Source organism: Orycteropus afer, unplaced genomic scaffold (genome assembly GCF_000298275.1).
Source record: "Orycteropus afer afer isolate SDZICR_OR568_19922 unplaced genomic scaffold, OryAfe1.0 scaffold00844, whole genome shotgun sequence".
NCBI classification, from domain to species: Eukaryota; Metazoa; Chordata; class Mammalia; order Tubulidentata; family Orycteropodidae; genus Orycteropus; species Orycteropus afer.
The window spans coordinates 114149-137636 of NW_006922431.1; the positions used below are offsets into that span (position 1 = coordinate 114149).

Here is a 23488-nt window from a genome sequence, read left to right on the forward strand (position 1 = left end):
TTTTTTAACCTCTTCTTGTTCTGGAACTCCAATGAGTCTTATGTGGTTTCTTCTCATGTCATCCCATATAATTTTTAGGTTCTCTTCATTTCTTTTAAATCTTTCTTCTGATTTTTCTTTATACAGACTGGTGTCCAAGGATTTGTCTTCTAGTTGGTATATGTGTTCTTCAGCCAATTCTAATCTACTCTTTTGTGCTTCTACTGTGCTGTGTAATTCTTTACTTTTGGTATTCATCTTCTGGATTTCTAACTGCTGGTTTTGTCTGAGTTCTGACTGTGCATTAATCTTATTATTTTGTTCTTGAATTATTTTCCTGAGTTCTTCCAGGGAACTGTCTGTGTTCTCCTTGTTTCTGTTTGGGGTTTCCTTAAGCTCTTGTAAAGTTCAATAAACATATCTTCTAAATTCCTTCTCAGATAATTCTATTGCCTCCTCTTCCTCCATGTTTAATGAGACCTTTGTTTGGGGCTTTGCTTCTAATGCTTTGTCCTGTTTTTTTGTTTGATTTGAGGTTGCCTGTTTTTTCCTATACATTTTGAGGTTGTCTTTAACTGTTGGTTATGTATTGATTTGTTTTGTCTTGGTTTTATGATTTAATATTTTGAAAAGTTGGAGCTGGTGTATTTTATTTTTTTAGTTATTAATTTAGGTATGCTGGGTTGCTCTGCAGTTTTCTTTGTGATGGTGGAATCACTGTGGAGAATGTGGATATGGGTTTCTGTTTTTGTAAAGAAGGTTTAGAGTTTGAACCAGGAGGTTTTATGGTGGCTGAATGTGGTTTCTTCTATTGGATGAGTGAAGTTATTGGTGGAGAAGGTGGGAGTGGAAGAAGGAAAGTTTGCTGTTGCTAGAGGCAGTTTCTAGGGCTTTGAGCTGGCTGCTACTGATGACATTGTAATGTTATTCACAGGCCCACAGCTGAATTTCAGCATGGACTCCAGTTGTTATAGGTTTGCCACTTTCTAGCAGGCTCAGACACACTCAAAAACCCTGGTCCCGAGGCCACATGGCACCAAAAAGCCAATCCAAGACAACTTTCCAGCTCCGTGAGCCACTGTGAGGGTTCCTCTCTCTGGGTCTGCCTGCCCATGCACAACCAGCCCAGACTGCTATCCACATCAGGAGTTCCTCTGTGGATCTGCCCACCCACAGCACCAAAGATCCACTCATTTTCAGCAGTGCTGGAGTCCAGAGAGTGCTTGGTAGTAATCTGTGGTCCCAATATTACTGATAAAATCAAGCACAGGCCTCTCAGTGCCATTAAGCTGACCCAAGCATGCTCAGTGACCCACTGTGGGGGTACATCTTAGCAGCACTGGATGTACCCGTTTGCACCTAACCAACCCAAGTTACTGATAAAATCAGGTGGTGAAGGTAGATCCTTGGGTTGATCGCTGGTATGCTGGTGGTCGCTGGTATTCTGGTGTGGTGTCTTCTTCCTTAACCCAGGGAGGTCTTGGATGGCCATTCTCACCTGCTGGTTGGCACTCCCCCAGGAAAGTCTGATGGCCTGTCTGATGGCTGCCTGTCAGTGCTCCACAGGATAGGTCTTCTGAGCTTATTTTTTCCCTGTCTCTTTCTCCTTTCTAATTCTACTAATTCTACTCCTCTGAGTTTGGTGCACTCTGACTCAGTGAGATGTTCAGAGCACCAGAGTCCCTAATTCAAACTGCTGTACCTACTTTGTCAAGCACTAAGATGCTAGATAGAAATAGTGTAGTGATTACTGATAAGACTCCATTTTGAATCCCCTTATTGACTTTTTTGACACCTTTTAAATTCTGTACCCAAAGCATGAACCTCACCTGCCTCTCTAGCTTCACTGTAATTGTCGACCTAAAAGAAAATAGTAGGACAAATCACTAATAAATATGTAACATTCAGATTCTTTTACCTCTTTTCTTATGCTTATTTTGGCCTTAAAATTCTCTTTATCTAGCTTCTTAAGATGGAAACTTTGATCATTGATAGTATGAGTTACTTCTTTTCTAATACAAGTAGGAAGTTAATAATTTCTACATGAGCATAGGTTTAACTCTATCCCAAGGATATCAATGTGTTTTTATTTTATTTTATTATTTTATTTTATCATTCAACATGAAACGTTTTCTATAATCCTTTATAATTTTTCTTCAACACATTGGGTTAGTTAGAGATGAGAGGCATAATTTGCAAGTATTTTGGAACTACATATTTTTTGCTTTGTTGATTATTTGTTACAGAACTCCACTACAGTCAGAGAATATAATCTGTATGAAATATATTGAGTATTTTTTTATTATTATTATGAGCCAGCTTATGGTTTCTCTTGGTGAAAGTGCTATCACATTGGAAAATTATGTGAATTTTATAGAGTTGGTTGTATTTGGTCAAGTTCATTAATAGTATTGCCCATTTTTTTTTTTTTTTTGTATTCCTACTGATTTTTGCCCACTTATTCCATGCATTTTCAAAACTAATGTTAAAATATCAAAATATTAGTTTTCTTTATCCATTTCCATGGACTGACAGAAGAATGAACAAATTTTTCCTGGAAAAAGTGTAGACAGAATGCTCCTTAGATGCGAGAACGACTGTACTTTGTCTCACCTACTTTGGTCATGTTGACAGAAGGGACCATCCCTGGAAAAGGACATCATGCTTAGTAAAGTGGAGGGTTAGTGGAAAAGGGGAAGACCATCAACAAGTGGATTGACACAGTGGCTGCAGTACAGCAAAGATTGTCAGGATGGCTCACAATGTTCTGTTGTACATAGGGTTGCTACGAGTCAGAGCCAACTCCACGGCACCTAACAACAACAGCATCTAAATTAATTTAAGGAACTCTGATGGAACATCAGTTTAGCAGTTAGCTTCTAAAGGAAAGGTTGGCTGTTTAAACCCACACAGCAGCTCTGTACAACAAAAACCTGGCTATCGCTGCTGTCAAAATTACAGCCTGAAAAGTGTTATGGGGGCAATTCATTTCTGTCACATGTGGTCAACTCAAACGGCACCTAACAATAACAAACTTAGTTCATAAATGTTTACTTTCTGCTATTAGAGGAACATATGCATAGTAGTGTTACTTGATGAATTGGTATTCTTACCCTTATGAAATATTTACTAACTAGTTAGTAATACCTCTGCAGTGCTTGAAGTTTACTTGATCTAAAATTCATACAATTATCCCCTGAAGTGTGAATAATGTTTATATAGTACAGTACTTCCCACCTTTGAATTTCCAGTATATCTATACCTTTATATTTAAAGTGAATCTCTGATAAGAATTATAGATTTGCATGTTGGTTTTTTTGAAACAAAATCCAAAAACTTCCACCTTTGGTTTCCATGGCAAACAACTTTCCATGTTGGTGTGTGGTCCATTTACATTTAATGTAATTGCTGCTATTTGAGTTCACTTTCACCACTGGTATCTCTTTTCTATTTATCTCATCCTTTTTTGTTCCTTTGTGCTTTCTTTCCTTCCTTCTTTTCAATCAGTTGAGTATGTTTTACTATTTCATTTTCTCTCCTCAAAAGGCTTTATAGTTAAACCTTCTTTTTTGTTTTTCTTTGAAGTTAGTCTGGTGATTACAGCATGCAACTTTAACTTACCACAATATACCTTGAAGGATTTTTTAGGGATTTGTCAAAAAAAATTACTTTTATTTACTCACTTTTTTTAAAATTTGTATTATCATTTAGGTGAATGTTTATAGAGCAAATTCACTTTCCTTATAATAGCTTATATACCCTTTGTTTCATGACATTGACTGTAATTTCCCACAGTGCAATACCTCTCTTCTCACTTCCTGCCCTTAGTTACCTCTTCCCTGTGTCCTTCCCTCTCATGCATTCCTGCCCTACGAGCTGTCTCTGTTGCATACACAGCCCTTCTATTCTCCCATGATTGATCTCTCCAAGGAGTGTATCTACCTAATGTAAATAAATGCTCAGCTCATATGCTCATCTTTTGTTTGGCTGGAAGCCACAGGAATTGGTTTAATTCCAGACCTGAATGACAGCTAGGAGCCATAGTCTCAGGGATTCCACAGGCTCTATTAGACCAGAGAACCTTGCCCATTTTTTTTGTGTGTACGTGTGATTTTGAGTTTTGTTCCACATTGTTCTCCCACTCTATCCAGGATCTCCTACATACATAGATTCCTCTCTGAGTGATTGACATTAGTAGTCAGGCAATATCTAGTTTTTCTAGTCTCATAGTCATGTGGGCTTAGGATCACATGGTGTACCAGTTGCTTGGACCAAATATTTCCACTCATCTTTGGTTTTCTTCATTCTTCTTTGCTCTGGAGAAGGAGAGACCCATCGTGGCATCTAAATGGCTGCTTGCAAGCTCTTAAGATCCCAGTTGCTACTCACCAATGTAGAATATGAAACAATGTGTTTGTGTAGTATGTTGTACAATTGAGCTTGATGTTCCCTGCAACCATGGTCCTGAGTCCACAGGTCCACCTACTTGCTCCATCAGGGTAACTAGTTGTGGCCAGGAAGTGACTACAACCTTGTCCCTTGTCAGCTCTACTATATACCTGGGAAATTCATATACAACACACAAATACACTTGTAGAAACATTGTCTGCCAACCCTATACATGGTCATGGGCACACTCTTCACTGAATAGACATACCTAATTCTTCAGAATGTCTACCCATCTATCAACCCATATATCATTTTTTGCCGTGACTGACAATGCAATACTGTATATTCAAAAGTTTCATCATTGTAATCTGTACCTCCCATGCACCTCTCTATGTCTTCCTCTTCCTCAATGCCACTGTGTTGATCACATTTGGTACATTACCCTTCTCTTCACCCAAATCAACACTTGTCCTCTACCTATATAACAGTGTTCCCTGCCCTTCCCTCCCACCCTTCGTAACCAACAAAGAACATTTCCTACCATATACAAACCTTTCTTTGAGTTTTTACAATAATGGACTAATACAATATTTGCCCTTCTGTGATTGATTAATTTCCCTCAGCATAATGTCCTCCAACTTCATCCACTTGATATGGTGTTTTGCAGATTCTGTGTTATTCTTTAGGGCTGCACAGTATTCTACTGTGTGTATGTACCATAGTTTGGTTATCCATTCTTCTGTTGATGGTCACGTAGGTTATTTTCATGTTTTTGCTATTGTAAACAGTGCTGTAATTAACATGGGTGTGCATACATCTATTTTTGTCCCAGTTCTCACTTCTTTAGGATATACACCTAGCAGTGTATATCCATATTGTCAAATGGTACTTCTAATTCCAACTTTTTAAGGATTCACCATACTGCTTTCCACAGTGGTTGCATCATTTGAAAATCCCACAAACAAGTGTATGAGATTCCCAACCTCTACGCATCCTCACCAGCATTTATTATTTTCTCTCATGGAAGTTTGCTACTAGGGCTGGGGCAAAATGGTATCTCCTTGTTGTTTAGATTTGTATCTCTCTAATGGCTAATTCCACACATACACCTCTAGTCCTCGGAAGGAAGGTTTGTCAATCCTACTTCTGTAGTGATACTGCCTCGGAAACCCAAGGAGGGGTCGCTATGAGTTGGGGCCGACTCGATGGCACATACCAACAACAACAACAACAACAACAAATTTACACCTATTTTTTCTTTGAGGAACTTTGTAGTTTTGGGTTTCACATTTAAGTCTTTGATCTGTCTGAAGTTAGTTTTTGTGTATGGTGTGAGGTACGGATCTTTTTCCTTTTTTCTGCAAATGGATATCCACTTTTGCCAGCACCATTTGTTAAACAGACAATCTCTTCCCCATTTAATGTCAAAGATCAGCTTACCATACATCAATGGATCTATATCTGGGTTCTCAATTCTATTCCATTGGTCTATGTGTCTGTTATCGTATGAATACTAGGCAGTTTTGATTACTGTGGCTGTATAGTGTATGTTTGAAATCTGGGAGTGTGAGACCTCCTACTTTTTCTTCTTTAATATTACTGTGCTTATCTAGGGTCTCTTTCCTTTCCATAAAAAGCTAATGTTTGGACCTTCCATATCCTTAAATAATGTTGATGGAATCTGGATTGGGATTGCATTGAATGTATAGATAGTGTTGGGTAGAATTGACATTTTTACAATGTTCAATCTTCCTATTTGTGAGCATGGTATTTTCTTCATTTATGTAGTTATCTCATGGTTTCTTGAAGTAGTCTTTTGTAATTTTCTTTGTACAGGTCTTTGGTGTCCCTGGTAAGATTTGTTCCCAAGTATTTTCTTTTCTTGGTAGCTATTGTAAATTGTATTGATTTCCTTATTTCTTTTTGAACAATCTCTTTGCTGGTGTAGAGGAATCTAACTGATTTTGGGATGTTGATCCTGTATTCTGCCACTATGTTAAATCTCTTAATTAGTTACAGTAGATTTTTCACAGAGTCTCTTGTGTTTTCTAGGAATGGGATCATATCTTCACCAAATAGGAATACTTTGACTTCTTCCTTACCAATTTGGATGCTTTTGATTTCCCTTTTTTGCCTTATTGCCCTGGCTAGCACTTACAATACAGTGTTTAATAGAAGTGGTGATAATGGGCATCTTTGTCTAGTTCCTGTTAACAAAGGGAATGGTTTCAGTCTCTCTCCATTGAGAATAACGTTGGTTGTTGGTTTTGCATATATACCCTTTATTATGTTAAGGAATGCCCCTTCTATTCCTATTTTGCTGAGAGTTTTGATCAGGAGTGGATGTTGGATTTTATCAAATGGCTTTTCTGCATCAATTGATATGATCATGTGGTTATTTTCCTTTGTTTTATTTATGTGATGCAGATGCATGATGTCAATTTTTTTTTTTACTGTTGAACCATCCTTGCATACTTGATATGAACCCCACTTGATCATAATGTATTATCTTTTGGATATGTTTTTGGAGTCTATTGGCTAGGATTTTGTTGAAGATTTTTGCATCTACATTCATGAGGGAAATTGGTCTGTTGTTATCCTTTTTATTGATAACTTTGCATAGTTTTGGTATCAATGCTATGCTTACTTCATAAAGTGAATTTGGGAGGATTTTATCCTTTTGTATGTTCTGGAATTGTTTGGGTAAGATTGGTGTCATTTCTTCTCTGAACGTTTGATATAATTCATCTGGTACAAGAATGCTGTGGTGAAACCATCTGGGCCACAACTTTTTGTTGTTGTTGTTGTTATTTCTTTATGATCTGTTCAATTTCTTCTTTTGTTATTGGTCTGTTCAACTTTTCCACCTCAGTCTGTGTTAGTTTAGGAAAGTAGTCTATTTCTAGATATCTGTCCATTTCTTTTAGATTTTCAAATTTGTTGGAGTACTGTTCTTCATTGTATCCTGATGTTATCCTTTGTATTTCAGTTGGTTCTGTTATGATGTTGCCCAATTAATGTCTTATTCATGTTATTTTTATTCTTTACCTCTTTTCCTTTGATAAATTTGCCAGTGGTTTGTCAATTTTATGAATCTTTTCAAAAAACTAACGTCTAGTCTTGTTGAATCTATTGTCTTTCTATTTTCTGTTTTATTGATTTCTGCTCAAATCTTTCTTATTTCTTTTCTTCTGGTGACTGTTAGACTTTTCTTGCTATTTTTTTCCTTATTGTTGGAGATTGGCTTAAGGTGTTGATTTTGGCTTTCTTTTTTGATGTGTGCATTTACTACTATAAATTGGTCCTGATCACTGTTTCTGCTGTGTCCCAGATTTTTTGGTATGTTGTGTTTTCATTCTCATTTGATTCAAGGAATTTTTAATTTCATTTAAATTTCTTCTCTTACCCAGTCTTTCTTAAAGAGAGTGTTGTTGACTTTCCATGTGTTTGCTCTTTTCCATTGATCTTCCAGTTGTTGATTTCTAATTTGATAGCATTGTGATCTTAGAAGTTGCTTTGTAGTATTTCAAATTTTACATTTATTAAGGCTTGCTTTACAGCCTAACTATGGAGAATGTTCCATGTGCACTTGAAAAGAATGTATATTGTACTCTTTTTGGGTGAAATGCTCTTTAAATGTCTATAAGATCAAGATGATGGATTGTATTGCTTAATTCTTCTGAATCTTTCTTAAGTTTCTTTCCAGTTGTTCTTTCTTTCATTGAAAGTCATGTATTAAAATCTCCTACTATGACTGTGGAATTATCTATTTGTCTTTTCAATTCTGTTCTGATTTATGTATTTTGGGGCTCTTTATTGGGTCTATAGTTATTTATGATGGTAATATCTTGTTGTTTGATTGATCTTTTAATCACAATATAATGTCCTTCCTTATCTCTTAAGGTGTCTTTTGACTTAAAGTCAATTTTATAAGAAATTAAAATTGCCACTCCTTCTCTTTCTTGGTTGCTATTTCCTTGATAGATCTTTTTACAACCTTTGATTTTTAGTCTATTTTTGTCTGTGTCTCTAAGATGTGTCTCTTGTAGGCAGCATATTGACTGGTCATGTTTTCTTATACAGTCTGCAACTCTCTGCCTTTTGAGTGGTGCATTTAATTCATCAACATTCACTGTAATTATCTACAAGTATGAATTGGTTGCTGTCATTTTGTTATGTGTTTGTTTGAGATGTTGTTGATTTCTTTGTTCCATATAATTTTTTGAGCTGTGCTCACTTTGTTTATGAATCATGTTATCATTTCTTTCATTGCTATAGTTTTACTATTTGTTAAGTATTTGTGCTTATCCTCTTTTTTATTTTGTTGTGAAAGTTTATTATTTTTCTTTGAGGTTACCCTGTGACTTATAATTTTCTCCCCAAGTATAGAACAGTCCATTCTATCTTGCAACTGTCTTGAATTCCTCACCATTTAGAAGTTCTGTAACTATATTATATTTTCCCTCTTTCTGTTTTGTAGTTGTCCTTATTTGCCAATTTATGTCTCTGGTTCCATGTTTGCAATCTTGTAAGCTTATTTTACAATGAATATAAATCAATCTCTTTTATGAGGTATATCTGACCATATATATTTCATGAAATTATTAATATGTTTTGACTTACATCTGCTATTATATTTTTTGTTTTCTGCATTTCTTCTAATGTTTATCGGTTTCCATTTGTTTTCTTCTTGAGGGTTACTTGGATATTTATTAAAATGTCCTTTGATTTAATCATACAGTTTGAATGCATTTCCTTGGACAACATTTGTAGTGGTTACTCTAGATAGTATATTTGTTGTTGTTGTTATGTGCCGTCAAGTCAAACCCGACTCATAGCGACCCCTCCTTGGGTTTCCGAGGATAGTATATTAGAACTACATAATTTATTACTTGTTCTATCATTGTCCAGTTTAAGGAGGCATACAAACCTTTATGTGCTTTCAGCTTCAACCATTAATAATTCAATTTTCTTTAATACTTCTTCTACATATATTTTAAATCATACTAGATAGACAGTGTTATAAATTTTCTTCAGTCATTGAACATGGTCTGGACAGCTGTGGATATCTGCTAGGCCTTCACTGATATCTTCTTGACTGGGAGTAGTAAGAATGTCTTGTTATTGCTACCCATATTACTTCCACTGATTCCATGGGAATGAAGTTGTCCTAATTTGTCCTGAACATGGGTTGCTTGTGGGAGGTGGGCAGTATGAAAGGAGGGTAGAAGTCTGAGATCATTATTTGGTCTTTGCTGGCATGAGTGGGTATGGTAGTTAAGGTTTTGTGTCAACTTGGCTGGGCTGTAGTTTTGAATGGCTTGTCAGCTGGATGTAGTTATTTCCCATGATGGGACTGTAACCACTTCCATTTTGGAATCTGCTACTAACAGCTAAGTATTCAAAAGGGAGCTACCTTCAGGGTGTGACCTGCTCCCAGTATATATGGAGAAGCTTTGAGAAAAATCTCCAGCTCTTTGGTACATTTGGATCCTGTAGTTCACTGTGTCTTCATCTCCGATTCCTGCATTTCAACCAGTGGCCTGCCATGTTGCCTACTGATCTTGCCATTTTATCTGCTAATCTTGGGTTCATCAGTCTCATGAGCCAGCAGCTGCCTGAGTTTTGGAATGTTTCCAACTCCAGTGGGCCTGGAATAAGGGACAGAGCTGAAGCCCAACATCAAGGGGCCTTACCCAGCTCTTTCAGCTGGCACTCTGGATTTGGACGTTTAGCTCCTAACTGTAAAAGAAAAAAAATGGAAAAAAAAAAAAAAACTCACTGCCATCAAGTCGATCTGACTAGCGACCCCTCCTTGGGCTTCTGAAGCAGTATCACTACAGAAATAGATTGCCCAATCTTCCTTCCAAAGAGTGGCTGGTGGGTTTAAACTGCCAGTCTTTAGTTAGCAGTGAAATGCCTTAGGCATTATGCCAAGAATAAGTTGTTATTGTCTAGGGCCATCCCTAGGCACTGCTGGTCTATGTACAGGTTCCTCATGAGTACAATTAAGTGTTCTGGAATTCCCAGTCTTCGTAATGTTATCCACAATTTGTTATGAGCCACACTATCAAAAGCTTTTGCATAGTCAGTAAAACACCTTTCTGATTTTCTTTGCTTTGAGCCAAGATCCCTCTGACATCAGCAGTGATATCTCTCCTTCCACGTCCTCTTCTGAATCTAGCTTGTATATATATACATACACACACACACACACACATATATATGTATATGTATGTATGTATGTATATAATGCATAGAACACTCAGGGGACTTACCACTGGGCCAATACTTGAATCTTCTTCACTCCTTTGTAAAGACTTCTTAGAATCTTATTTGCTTTATAGAAAACATTCTTGCTTTCATTGGTACTTAGCAGATGGAATACAGAAGAAAGAAAAAACCATGTTCTCAAGAGCATTACTCACCTGCTCTTCTATTTCATAGCAATATTGTTTCTTTTTGATCAATTTTGGATATTTAACCATTTCAGACATACTCAGTTCATACATTTATTACATACTCAAGTGGGGAAGGAAGGCTACTCTATCATTTATTCTGTCTGCTAACTCTTGTGACTTGTAGATAGGCTACTCATGTGTTGTATTAGTTTGATTGGGCCCTCAAATTTAGCAGGACTTTGTGTGTCAAAATCCTGTGCAGCCAGTGTTAAAGGTGTGGCCCACCACAATAGCTTTTGTCTATTTTTTTCCAAATGCCCCAATCATTTCATTGACCTCTGGAATGAACTAAATTTTTTGTTGAAGTTTTCAAATTAAAGTTCCTCTTCCTATGCAGAGATTATAAATTGAGATCATGCATGGATGATCCTATGATTATAATTTCAAAAAGTAAATAATTTTTCTAACCATAGACCAGGCCTATAAGGATATATTTTTAGTCTTTTCCTTGTGCTGCTCAGACCATTCTTCTAAACCACACTTTCACTGAAGGAATAGGCTTTAAGGGTCTCACATCCAAGAGATCTAGTTCTCCTCACACTCTTAAAGGGCCAAATTACCCTCCCCTGGTCTTCCATCATTCTGAATCTGTGAAATCCCTTTCCCATCATTATTCTCTGGAAGCTTCTACTCTTTCAGATGCCCTGAGAAGAACTGCATGTTTGAAAGAGTGCTTCTAGAATTAGAGGTATTTTTACTGATGGATCTCTGCTATCTGAAGTACAACATTGTTGGAATAGAGTCATAATTTTCTAATCTATAGATATATTCTGAGAATCAATTGCAATAATATATAAAGATATAATTTGTAAGCTGTATAAAAAAACCAAATCCAAACCCACTGCCATTGAGTCAATTCTGACTCACAGTTACCCACACAGGGTTTCCTAGGTTGTAGTCGCATAGTGCCTAAGGCACTTGACTGCTAACCAGAAGGCTGGCAGTTCAATCCCACTAGCCACTCCTCAGAAAGAAGTTTGGGAAATCTACTTCCATAGTGATACTGCCTCGGAAACCTAAGCAGGGGTCGTTATGAGTCGGGGCTGACTCCACGGCAAACAAAAACAACAACAACAAAAAAATCTTTATATAAATAGATTACATCACCTACCTCCCACAGATCAACTAGTGGGTTTGAACCACCAACCTTCTGGTTAGCAGCCAAATGCCCTACCTAGTGCACCACCAGAGCTCTTGTAGAGTATAGAAACAAACAAAACCAAACTCACTGCCCTCGAGTCGGATCTGACTCATAGCAACCCCTTCTAGTGTATTAGAGGAGATATCACTGTGGAAGTAGATTGCCCAACCTTCCTTCTGAGGAGTAGCTGGTGGGTTTGAATTGCCAGGCTTCTGGTTAGCAAATGCCTTGGGCACTACGCCACTCATAGTGATCATTAAATATAAGTTTTACTTCATTATCTTAATCAGCATATGTTACTCTGGTATGCTGTTTTTATTTTAAATACTATATTTCAGAAAGAGTCAACAAGAACTTGCATAAATATGAATAAAGGAGAGAAGTGAATTGAATTTTATTTAGAGTATAATGGATATTAAATCCTATTGCATACCACCATTTTCCCCACATCATTTCAAAAGCAAAAGATCACTTTGGGGTATGCCTTTCTCTTTCCAATACTAGAAGTCAGAAGATGAAAATAATTGTCTCAAATTAGAATGTGATGTCAGTGAAAATGATGACTGCTTAAAAAAAAAAACTTGTAAATTAAATACTATTCTGAAGCTTTAAAAATATTAGTTAAGTATGTACTTTACTTTAATATTTTATAAATTTTCATATTACCAAGTGGAATCATAGAAGCATGAATTTGATAGAAATATTAATATGATAGAAGAAAAAATTATTTTGAAAAGTAATTTTAGTGCAATTAAAATAAGAATTATTTTATGAACAAAACATAGAGAATCCATTTTTTCTGTTTTCTAATGGGGTTTGATTTTGATGATAAGAATAAATGCTATAAAAACAAAGAAAAATGCCCTGTATTATTTCATATATACTAGTAATTCAAAAAAAAACAATGAAAGTGTCAACTTCTTATACAAAGTCAAAACAATGATCTTATACTTTTTGAGAGCTTTGAAAAATAGGTATTTTCCCTTGTGTTTCAGTGTTTGGGGTCTTAAGCTAGGTTCTCTAGAGAAGCAAAACCAGTGAAACTTGATAGATAAATAGATAGATGATAGATTGATTGATCAGTAGATGATAGATAGAAAGAGATTTATCTCAAATATATGGCTGAAGAAGTTGTAAAACTTGCAAGTCCCAAGGATGGTGGTCAGCTGTCTGGCTGGAGGTCTCTCCTGCCTCATGTAACTCTAGGGTTTGATGAACCCAAAATTGGTATGTCAGATGGCAAACTGCTGGCTCATAGGCTGTGGAGGCTGATGAATTCAATGTTGGCTGGTAACATGGCAGGCTAGTGACTCACAGGCTGGGTAGGCTAATGAGTCCCAAGATCAGTAACCAATAGGGCAGGCCATTGACTCAAGTTCAAAGAACCACAGGTCAAATGGTAAGGCGGTAGATGCAGAGTCCACATTAAGAAAAAAAAAGAGAGAGCTTTTCCAGAACATTCATATATATGTTGGAAATGGGCCACACCCCTAAGGAAACTCCCATTCCACTAATTAGCTTCTTATAGCAGATTTTATCATGGAGATGATTACAATACATCAGCTCGCATCGTGGGGGTTGACTACATTATAACTGCTATACTGCTGAGAATCATGGTCCAGCCAAGTTGACACATACTTTAACTATCATAGGTGGTATAGATTAAGTGGCAGGACCTGGAAATTAGTAAAAGAATGTGTGGAACAAAGTCATATATTTAGCAGTGCTGTTGAAATAAACAAGATATATATATATATATATATATATATATATATATATATAGATATATATATAAAGAGATATCTTTTTTTCCCCTATATTTTCTGTACCTCTTTTGCACTATTTTTGCTTGTAGTCAATCAACCACTAACTCTGAGTGGAAATTCTGCACTTAAAATTTAATACACTGAGACAAACAAACATTGTGTGTCCAGGTTTTGTTGTTTGTCACATAGTTAAGTATGATATTTTTACTTGGTTCAAAACATGAATCTATTTGGTTTCTTAGTTAGGGAATGGGTTCACCAAAGCTATTACTATTTTCCTTAAGTTTGTATAGCTTGAAGTGAGAGTTCACATTGCCAGAAATATCAATTTTATTGTTTTTGTTTGTTGTTATGTCCCATCTAGTCATCTCCAACTCATAGTGACCTTATGTACAACAGAAGGAAACACTGCCCCATCCTGTTCCAGACTCACAATCCCTACTATATCTGAGCCAATTGCTGCAGCCACCCTGTCAATCCATCTTATATATACTACCTTATATATACAAGAAATTGTCTCAATCCATTTAATTTCTTAATTAAATCTAAATATTTTGAGTAGAAAAGGATATAAGTGTTTGCCTTTTTTATGGTTGTTATTATGACAAGGGAAAGCAAGAAACTGTTAGGAATTTACTTTTCGCCTCCTCAGTTTCTGCATTGCTGACATAACCTCCTTATTTCTTAATGTGTAGATCAAGGGGTTTAAGAGAGGGGTAAAAACAGTATAGAATATTGAGAGAATCTTATCCACTAGGAAGTTGTTGGAAGGCCAGGCATAGATGAAGACGCTGGGCCCAAAGAAGAGGATCACCACTGTGACGTGGGCAGTCAGGGTGGCCCGGGCCTTGGCCATGCCTGCTGATGATCGACGTCTCATGGTGACCAGGATGACTGTGTAGGACATAAACAACAGCACAAAGCAGCTTAGCCCCAGTATATCATTGTTTAAACGAATCAGTATCTCAAGGATATAGGTATCAGTGCAGGCCAGTTTAATAACCAAGGGAAGGTCACAGAAAAAGCTGTCTACTTTATTCGGACCACAAAATGGAAGATTTACTATGAAGACCAACTGGCTTACTGAGTGCAGGAACCCAATAAACCAGGAGCCCACCACGAAGCCTGTGCACTTGCGTATACTCATGATGGCTGTGTAATGCAGAGGTCGACATATGGCTACATACCTGTCATATGCCATGGAAACAAGGAGTAACATTTCACCCCCAACAAATAGATGCAGAAATAATATCTGGGCAATGCAGCCTTCAAAGGAGATGGTGTTGCGCTCCATGAGGAAGTCAACAATCATTTTGGGAGTGGCAAAAGTGCATACACAGGCATCAATGAAGGAGAGGTTGCTGAGAAGGAAGTACATGGGGGTGTGGAGTGCAGGTTCAGAAAGAACAGTGAACACAATGAGGAAGTTCCCCAGCAATGTGGATAAATAGAAAAGTGTGAAAAATGCAAAATAGAAAAGTTGTAGCTCTCGAGGACCTGAAAGACTATGCAACACAAATTCAGTCACTCTTGAGTTATTTCCTTGTTCCATGATTTCAAGTTTCCTAAATCAGTTCAGACAATTTCCTAGAAAGTGAAATGGAAATGAGTATAACTTCATAGGATTGTGGGAGTAAGCAAGCATCAAATCTCACTCCATCTACTACATACTTAGATCTTCGTATTGTTGTTGTTTTTTGCCATTGATTTTATTCAGACAGAATGGACATTGTAGAACAGAGTAGAACTGGCCGATAGTGTTTACCAGGCTACAGTCTTTACAGAAGCAGATTGTCAGGTCTTTTCTCTTGTGGAGTCACTGGTGAGTTCCAACCACTGACCTTCCAGTCAGCAAACAAGTGCTTATCCATAGCTCCTCAGGGGCTCCTTCAGATCCTCATAAGCATGCAAGTGCATATTGCCTGCAATCGTAATGTTTGAAGGGAATATATGTAACATGAATTTCATCTGCTGCAGCAGGAAATGTATATTCTAAAAATATAATTTTCATACCTTACTTCCACCTGTCTAAAACTCCTAATAAATATGACAGTGAACTTCTAGAGTCAAATGGGTATCATGGTTTCAAATTCTTTCTAATCTCTAGCAGGGTGACTTTAGGCAAATTCATTAAGCTCTCTGTGCCTCAGTCTCTGGTAGCACAGTGCCTAAGGCACATGACTGGTAACCAGAAGGCTGCTGGTCCAAACCCACCAGCCACTCCTTGGAAGGAAGGTTGGGCAATCCTACTTCTGTAGTGTTACCGTCTTGGAAAAGCAAGGAGGGTTCCTATAAGTCAGGGCCGACTTGATGGCACATAACAACAACAACAAATTGGGGGAACAATGATATAAGTCTCATAGGATTGTTGTAAGAATTAAGAGTTATAACAGGAGAAATATTTAAAATTGTGCCTTCCCACAGTATATAAGTTCAATACATACTAACTACCATGACTTTTTCCATCTATGATGAAAATATTTCTATACAAAGCTTATTAGGGTGGACACAATCCTATTTAATAGAACAAGCTATTGCATGCACTTTAGTGGTATATATTTCCATTCAAGTGTGCTAATATTTCAGTTAATGTCATTATTCATACCATATTTTTATCATTTTTATTAGATAGTTCTTAATTAAGACAGTAAATTAATGATAGCTGTTCCTCACCCAGTAAAACTTAATTTAATAGAATTTAGCATGGGATTTCAGAATGAAACATAAGAAAGTATGTGCTGATATGATGAACCTTTCATCTCTATAATTTACATAAGCACATTTGATATTTCTGAAGGAATGACATCCTCTTTTGCCCTTTTTTTCCTCCAGAGCACATTCCTCACAGATTGTGTTCAACAATATTTATAGATTTAATGCATTTTTAGTTTCATATTAACTAAATGTTGTTGTTATGTGCCGTCGAGTCAAACCTGACTCATAGCGACCCCTCCTTGGGCTTCCGAGGCAGTATCACTATGGAAGTAGGATTTCCCAACCTTCCTTCCGAGGAGTGGCTGGTGGGTTTGAACTGCCAGCCGTCTGGTTAGCAGGCAAGTGTCTTAGCCACTATGCTACCAGAGCTCCCATTAACTAAATAGAAGGGCTTTTATTTTATAGGATAATTATGTCCATGTTTTTTCTACAAAATTCTAGAAACACCGTTTCTATTAAAAGTCAGATTTTTTGTCTGAGAAATAAAAAGAGTTCTGTTTGGGTAAATTTTCAAGTTTTAACTTAATATGAAAATTAAATAACTAAGATCAGTATGAAGAAACTAAACAGGAAGCAAGTATAAAGAATACCTGAATGCAATAACATAGGGACCTTACCTTTAGAAATATGGTCTCTAATTGTTTTTCATTGCACTCCTCTAACAGTAGAAAGACTACATCAAGCATATTCATTTACTTGTTTGCATGCATGACTGCACTAAAATATTGCATATACTATAAAATAGAAATTAAATTAAGATAGAAGTTTTCATAAACATCAAGAAAACTAGTAATTTCCTGACATTCCAACAGATCACCTGTTGGGATATGTATATCCACTCCATTTTGGATTTTACTGAAGAAGAAATGGAAGTGACTTATTTTCTGCAGAGAATTTTCAAAACAGCTTGACTTTGGAAAGAGGTAAGTCATTGTATGTGGTACTCTGTTTCTGGAAGAGAAGACAGGAAGTCACTGTGGGGCAGTCAGATGCTTTCCCTAGTTTCCCTGGGTGGTGCAATGGTTAAATGCTTGACTACCAACAGAAAGGTTGGACGTTTGAACCCACCCAGAGGCTCTTCAGAAGACAGGCCTAGAGATCTACTTCCACAAGGTCACAACCTTGGAAACCCTAAGGAGCTGTTAGACTCTGCCCACATGGGGTCTCCATGTCTGAAATGACACAACAGCAACTAACAACAACAAGAAAGATGTTTTCCCACCTTAGGCAAAATAGTCAAGATGGTAAAGTCAATCTTTAGTTCCTTCTGCCTCCTTTATTCACCAAGTCAGCTAATTTTTCTCCTTTTGTCTGTTCCATTTTAAACTTTCTCCTCTTCATTCCTCTTCTTCTCTCAGCTAGTTATACTTACAGTCAGACAAAGTAAACATTCTTAACTGTCCCAAACTCTGTTTTTTCACCCAGAATTAAAGAAGGTACAAAAGGGACTGAAACTCATTTTCTAAAATTATCTCCAGAGAGAATTTTTACTGTTGCAACAGTGTGTATGTTCACAGAAAATCTTTTACAGGCCTATGCAAATGTTAACGATTGTTATCTCTTGGTGAACATCATCTTATTCTTTATATGTTTATTTCCTGAAGCATTTATTTTTTTGCAGTGAGTATACATTATCTTTTTAACCAAGGAGCCCTCTGGCATAGTGGTTCAGTGCTTGCTGCTAACTGAAAGATTGGCAATTTGAATACACCTACAGGGGAAATTACCTGATGAAACCCTACAGGACAGTTCCACTCCATCCTACACCAAACAAAAACCAGACCCACTGCCATCTAGTCAATCACTGAGTCATATGGATGTCCGTTGTGTGTTCAGTGCTATAAATCTTTATGGAAGTTTGTTGCCTCATCTTCCTCCCGCAGAGCAGCTGATGAGTTTGATCCACTGATCTGGTTAGCAACCGAATGCCTTACCCACTACAGCACTAGAGCTCCTTACTCTTACTCAGACTTTTAAGGATTGCTAAAAGCCAGAATCGGCTCAAGAACACACAACAACATCTTTTTCATCAGAAAAATATTAAACTAACCAGTAGAACTCTTTTGAATTGATAGAACCTTTTTTGTTTTTCTCAATTTAGATAATCTAATAAGAATGGGAAAGAAGGACAAAGGGAAATGGTAGTGAGAGGTAGGAAGTGAGAAGAGTGCTGTCACATTGTGGGGATTGCAGTCAATGTGTCAAATAAAATGTATGTGAACTGTTGAGTAAAAAATCAATTTTCTTATTCAACTTTCACTCAAATCACAATAAAAAAAAGTTTTTAAAATAAAACAAAACAAATATTAATTAACTAATGTTATAAAATTAAAAGTTTCCTTTAATTAGAGTACACAGGGCTAATAAGTGCATGTATAATAACTATATCATATGTTATAATTATCCCTGTGCCTCCTAAATAAGGGGAAAAAAATCAGCCTTATTACCATCAAGGCAACCCTATAGGACAGAGTAGAATTGATCTTTCCAGAAACAGACTCCCTCATCAATTACACTACTGATGTGTTTGAACCAATCATCTTTTGATTAGCAGCCAAATGCTTTAACCACAATGCCACCAGAGATCCCATTCTAATTTAAGGATATCTATCTATCTATCTGGGAGCTCTGGTAGCATAGTGCCTAAGGCACTTGACTGCTAACTAGAAGGCTGGCGGTTCAAACCCACCAGCCACACCTCGGAAGGAAGATGGGGCAATCTTCTTCCATAGTGATATTGCCTGGGAAACCCAAGGAGGGGTCCCTATGAGATGGGTCTGACTGGACGGCACATACAAACAACAACTAGGACAGATTATGATTACTCATATGGTAGGTATCCTAGTCTGTAAACCTTTACAGAACAAACTGCTTCATCTTTCTCCTGCAAACCCCAATGTTTTACTACGGTGCCATCAGAGCTTCTTGTAACAGTCTAAAGAGTCTTAAAAATAGGCTAATGTCTCTTTCATATTCCTTTTAACTACCCATAAAGTATCTTCACTGTCCTAAATAAACCAAGCTGTACTGTAAGGCACTACCAGAGAAAGATATAATACAAAAATTTCCATTGATCAGAGGGCAATCTCCATTCAAAGGAAGACTGAAGACCAATTAACTCAAGAAAATATTTGATAAAATTGTTTCATTACTCATTTAGTTACAATTTATTTTAAAATAAGAAAGCTGAAATTATAAATTCTCCAATGATTGAATTTTTTTTAACTTTTTGTGATTTGTATATGGGTTTATAGACCAAATGTTTTCTATTCCACAATCCCTACACATTTTGATTTATGTCCTTGACTCCAATCCTCATAATTTCACATTAACTATCCCTCTTCCTCCTCTTGTTTCCTGTTTATATTCCTCCTTTTTTTCTTAACCTTTCAAGACTTCTGAACTTTGTCCTTTAGCAAATGCTCCTTTTTTGATCTCCAGTGGTTAATTGTTCTAAGAGTGTGCACATCCATGGTGTTATCATTCACCTCATAGACCTGTCTATTATTGGGTTGATACTTGAGGCATAGAGATGAGTTCAGTTTCAGGCCTGAACTGTGACTAAAAGCCATGGTTTCAGGGATTCCACAGTTCCTATCTGACCAGTAAGTCTGGTCTTTTTTATGATTTTGAGCTTTGATCCACTATTTTCTCCTACTCTATTTCAGAGCTTCTAATGTTATCTCTTTCAGAGTCGTCAGTAGTGGTAGCCTGGTGCTATGACTACATACATATACGTTTATGCAAACTGAATAGATGTAGGAAGGAATTAGAACTATATCTATGAAAATGTATAGGTTTGACAGAGGATATTTCTATTTATGTATTTACATATGCTGAAAATATATACTTGAATGTAGTTGAGAATGCAAGGGGCAAAGTTATGAAAACTTCTTAACCATAACCAATTACCTTGAGGAATTAAATAGCTGCAACTGGGGCTAGGACAATATGCAGGGAGGGCATCAAAGTAAATTGGCACAATAGAATAAAATCTAAATGAAGTTAAATTATTGACCTCATCATATGACCAAAATAATGACAAAGCTAGAATTTTTATTGCATAAATTGTATTCTAAACATACTAACATGGTATGTTTGCTTAATTATGTTCATAGGGATCAACATCTAAAGACATACATGTACATAAATGTGTGAATAAGCAACTCAAGTTATACAATGATATTTACAGAAAGCCATATTTTATGTCATATGACCAGAAAATAAATTCAGAGATCACAGTGACCGAGTCTGAAGAAGAGGAAGATGCACTTTGTGGGCATGAGTTTTAAGGTCTTCTAAAGAATTAAGTCATCTCAAGGTAAGAGAGAGTTCAATCATGGTGAGACAAATTCAATCTCAGTGACAGAATTAGAATAAATCGAAGACTATGTTGAAATAGTTTGTTCGCAAAGAGCTATTTGAAGTGACAAAAGTATTAAAACTTACATGAGTCATCGGTGAGTTGTCATCTAGACCAACTAAGAGAAATCAAATCTCTTTGGAGATTTAGACAAAAAGTAGAATTTGTCTCCTTTTTCTATTTCAGAAGTTCCACTGGAATAAGCTGAGATGGCGTGACATTAGACACGTGCTCTTCTCACACCGCTTGCACTATGCCTTACTGGTTCTTTAGACACTTTATTTAAGTGGAGGTGGGGATGAAAATGTATTTGTCATTGAGGGGTGATTTTGTCCCAGTGGGACCTAGGCTAACTAGTTCTTTTCTACCATAGGCTAGCAATTATTTTTTCTACCTAGGGATTGAAGCTTCTAAGAATCATGCTCCCAATCTATCTTTAGTCTCTTGTGACTAGTGTGGTATTAATATCTTATGAATATTTTTTCACAGCTGCTACTTCTGAGCATCTTTTGTAGTCATGAATGGATTTTCATACAGTGGCTTTTATAGTTTCTGTGAAATAAATATTGTTTTGCACATAACAAAAAGGGAATATTATTATTCATGTTTTTTTCTCAGAATCAAACAAATAAATACAGAAAGGGTTTCCTCATATTAACATAGAAAAAGTGAAATACACTGATGAAAACAATACTAAGCTTCAAATGGGGCATGACATGTGAGGATAATTCATAAAATAATAAAAACTCCATAAGAATTAAAAGAATTGTAAAATAAAACAGTAGTACTTAAACTTGTTCATTAAGTTAAAAGAATAAAATTTTACAGTAAGCGATGCAAAAACCTGTGGAGTGAGAAAAACATTCTGAAAAGCAATTTCATAAAATATATTAAGACATTTTAGCATACTCAGATATTCTGATTTCCTAATTTAACTCTAGGTACATTTCAGAAGAAAAAGATCATAAACTTACAGGGAAAACATACAATAATAAAAAATATATAAATGATGATACATACATATAATGAAATATCATGTCTATATTAAACTCAAAATTATTAGGATTTTTTTTAGTATTTGGAAAAAAGGTTTACAACTTTTGAAATCTATTAGCATATTTATGTTTTGGAGAGCAACTATGCTTGTGGTGCCTCCTGTGAATCACCACAGCTTCTGATCTCCTCCTCACCTGGCTATATGCACTGTCAAAGAAAGGGAAATCCCTTGACCAAAGCCTGGCTGAGTGGAAACCTCTTCAGCTACAAACTGACCAGCAGAGAGTTCCTAGGGTATGCTGCTAGGGGTTGGGGTCCATGAAATACCATGTCTCAAATTGCTGCATCATTCTAGGTAATGCTTCAACAAAAATTCTGCTTGGTAGAAGAAGCTATTAGTACCATAATGAGTGTCTGATTTGAGTGGAGAAGACTCTGAAGGTCAATGGTGTGAATGGTGGCAGCAGCAGAAGAGCACATGCTGAACAGAACCAATTGTTGTTGTTGTTGTTGTTGTGTGCCTTCAAGTTGGACCCAACTCATAATGACCCCTCCTTGGGTTTCCAATGTGGTATCACTACGGAACAGAACCAGTGGGAGATGACAATTCCTGGAGTGACAATGTAAGAGAAGAAAAGAAGTTAGATCTTGCTCTTTTACTTAGTCTTTTGTGGTCTCCTATCTGCACTCCTCTCAATCACAATTTGGCCTATGCCATATACTCTGAACCACATGGTTCCAAAATATGATGACCATATTCTTAACCTAGGATTTATGGGTTTTCTAAAACAAGTGACTGAAGACCGCTTTAAACTATTGAAGTGTAAAGATGTCACTTTGAAGACTAAGGTGTGCCTGACCCAAGCCTTGGTATTTTCAATAGCCTCATATGCATGTGAAAGCTGGACAAAGAATAACGAAGACTGAAGAAGAATTGATGCATTTGAATTGTGGTGTTGACAAAAAAAACAAATTGAATATTCCATACACTGCTAGAAGACCAATCAAATCTGTCTTGGAAGAAGTACAGCCAGGAGGCTCCTGAGAAGCAAAAATGGCCAGACTTTGCCTCCCATACTTAACTGATGTTGTCAGAGTGTACCAGTCTCTGGAGAAGAATATTACACTCGGTAAAGAAGAGTGTTAGTGAAAAAAAAGGAAGACCCTCAATGCGGTAGATTGGCACAATGGCTGCAATGATAAGCTCAAGCATAACAAAGATTGTGAGGATGGCTCAGGATGGGGTATCATTCTGTTGGGCATAGGTCACTGTGTGTCAGAGCCAACTGCACAGCAACTGAAAGCAACAACAACGTTAATAGGAATGGGAAAGAATTAAATCATATTGCAATAAATTAAGAGAACAAGGAAATGGAAAGATAGTCAATAAATGAACTATTTCATTTTCTTTTCCTCCATTTTGTTTCCATCAATTTATCCCCCAGGAGTCCTCAGAAAAGAATTAAAAAATAAGTAGTAATAAAAGCAATTGCCCTACTTTATGAACACTTGAAACTATGCACTACTGAAAATTTCTTTAGATTGTATTTAAACAGAAACAGATTTAACCATTCTGACAGTATCAATGAACCAATTCAGTCAAAGGATGAGTTTAGTGTAATGTGTTCTCTTTTCACTGAATTAACTGACCAGTTGATTAAGCCTCCAAATCTATCAA

At 36.6% G+C, this 23488-nt stretch overlaps 2 protein-coding genes across 2 annotated transcripts in view; both read right to left on the reverse strand.

Annotated features, from left to right (window-relative positions):
* The window catches only part of LOC103212064 (olfactory receptor 4K3-like), a 31842-nt gene extending 20977 nt beyond the window's left edge, over nt 1-10865 (reverse strand). Inside the window, exons 1-2 of the mRNA XM_007958066.1 lie at nt 10797-10865; nt 10065-10110 (exon numbers count right to left, since the gene is read on the reverse strand). Of these exons, the coding sequence (XP_007956257.1) occupies nt 10065-10110; nt 10797-10865 (115 nt within the window). The remainder of the gene's footprint in view (nt 1-10064; nt 10111-10796) is intronic.
* Nucleotides 10866-14361: 3496 nt separating this feature from the next.
* LOC103212065 (olfactory receptor 4K15-like) lies at nt 14362-15291 on the reverse strand. The gene has a single exon (XM_007958067.2). It carries the CDS (start codon nt 15286-15288, stop codon nt 14362-14364), a length of 927 nt encoding a protein of 308 aa, XP_007956258.1. The 5' UTR covers nt 15289-15291.
* Nucleotides 15292-23488: the final 8197 nt, after the last annotated feature.

Coding starts and splice junctions, on each gene's coding strand:
- LOC103212065 (XM_007958067.2), bottom strand. CDS start 15,288: ATGGAACAAGGAAATAACTCAAGAGTGACTGAATTTGTGTTGCATAGT.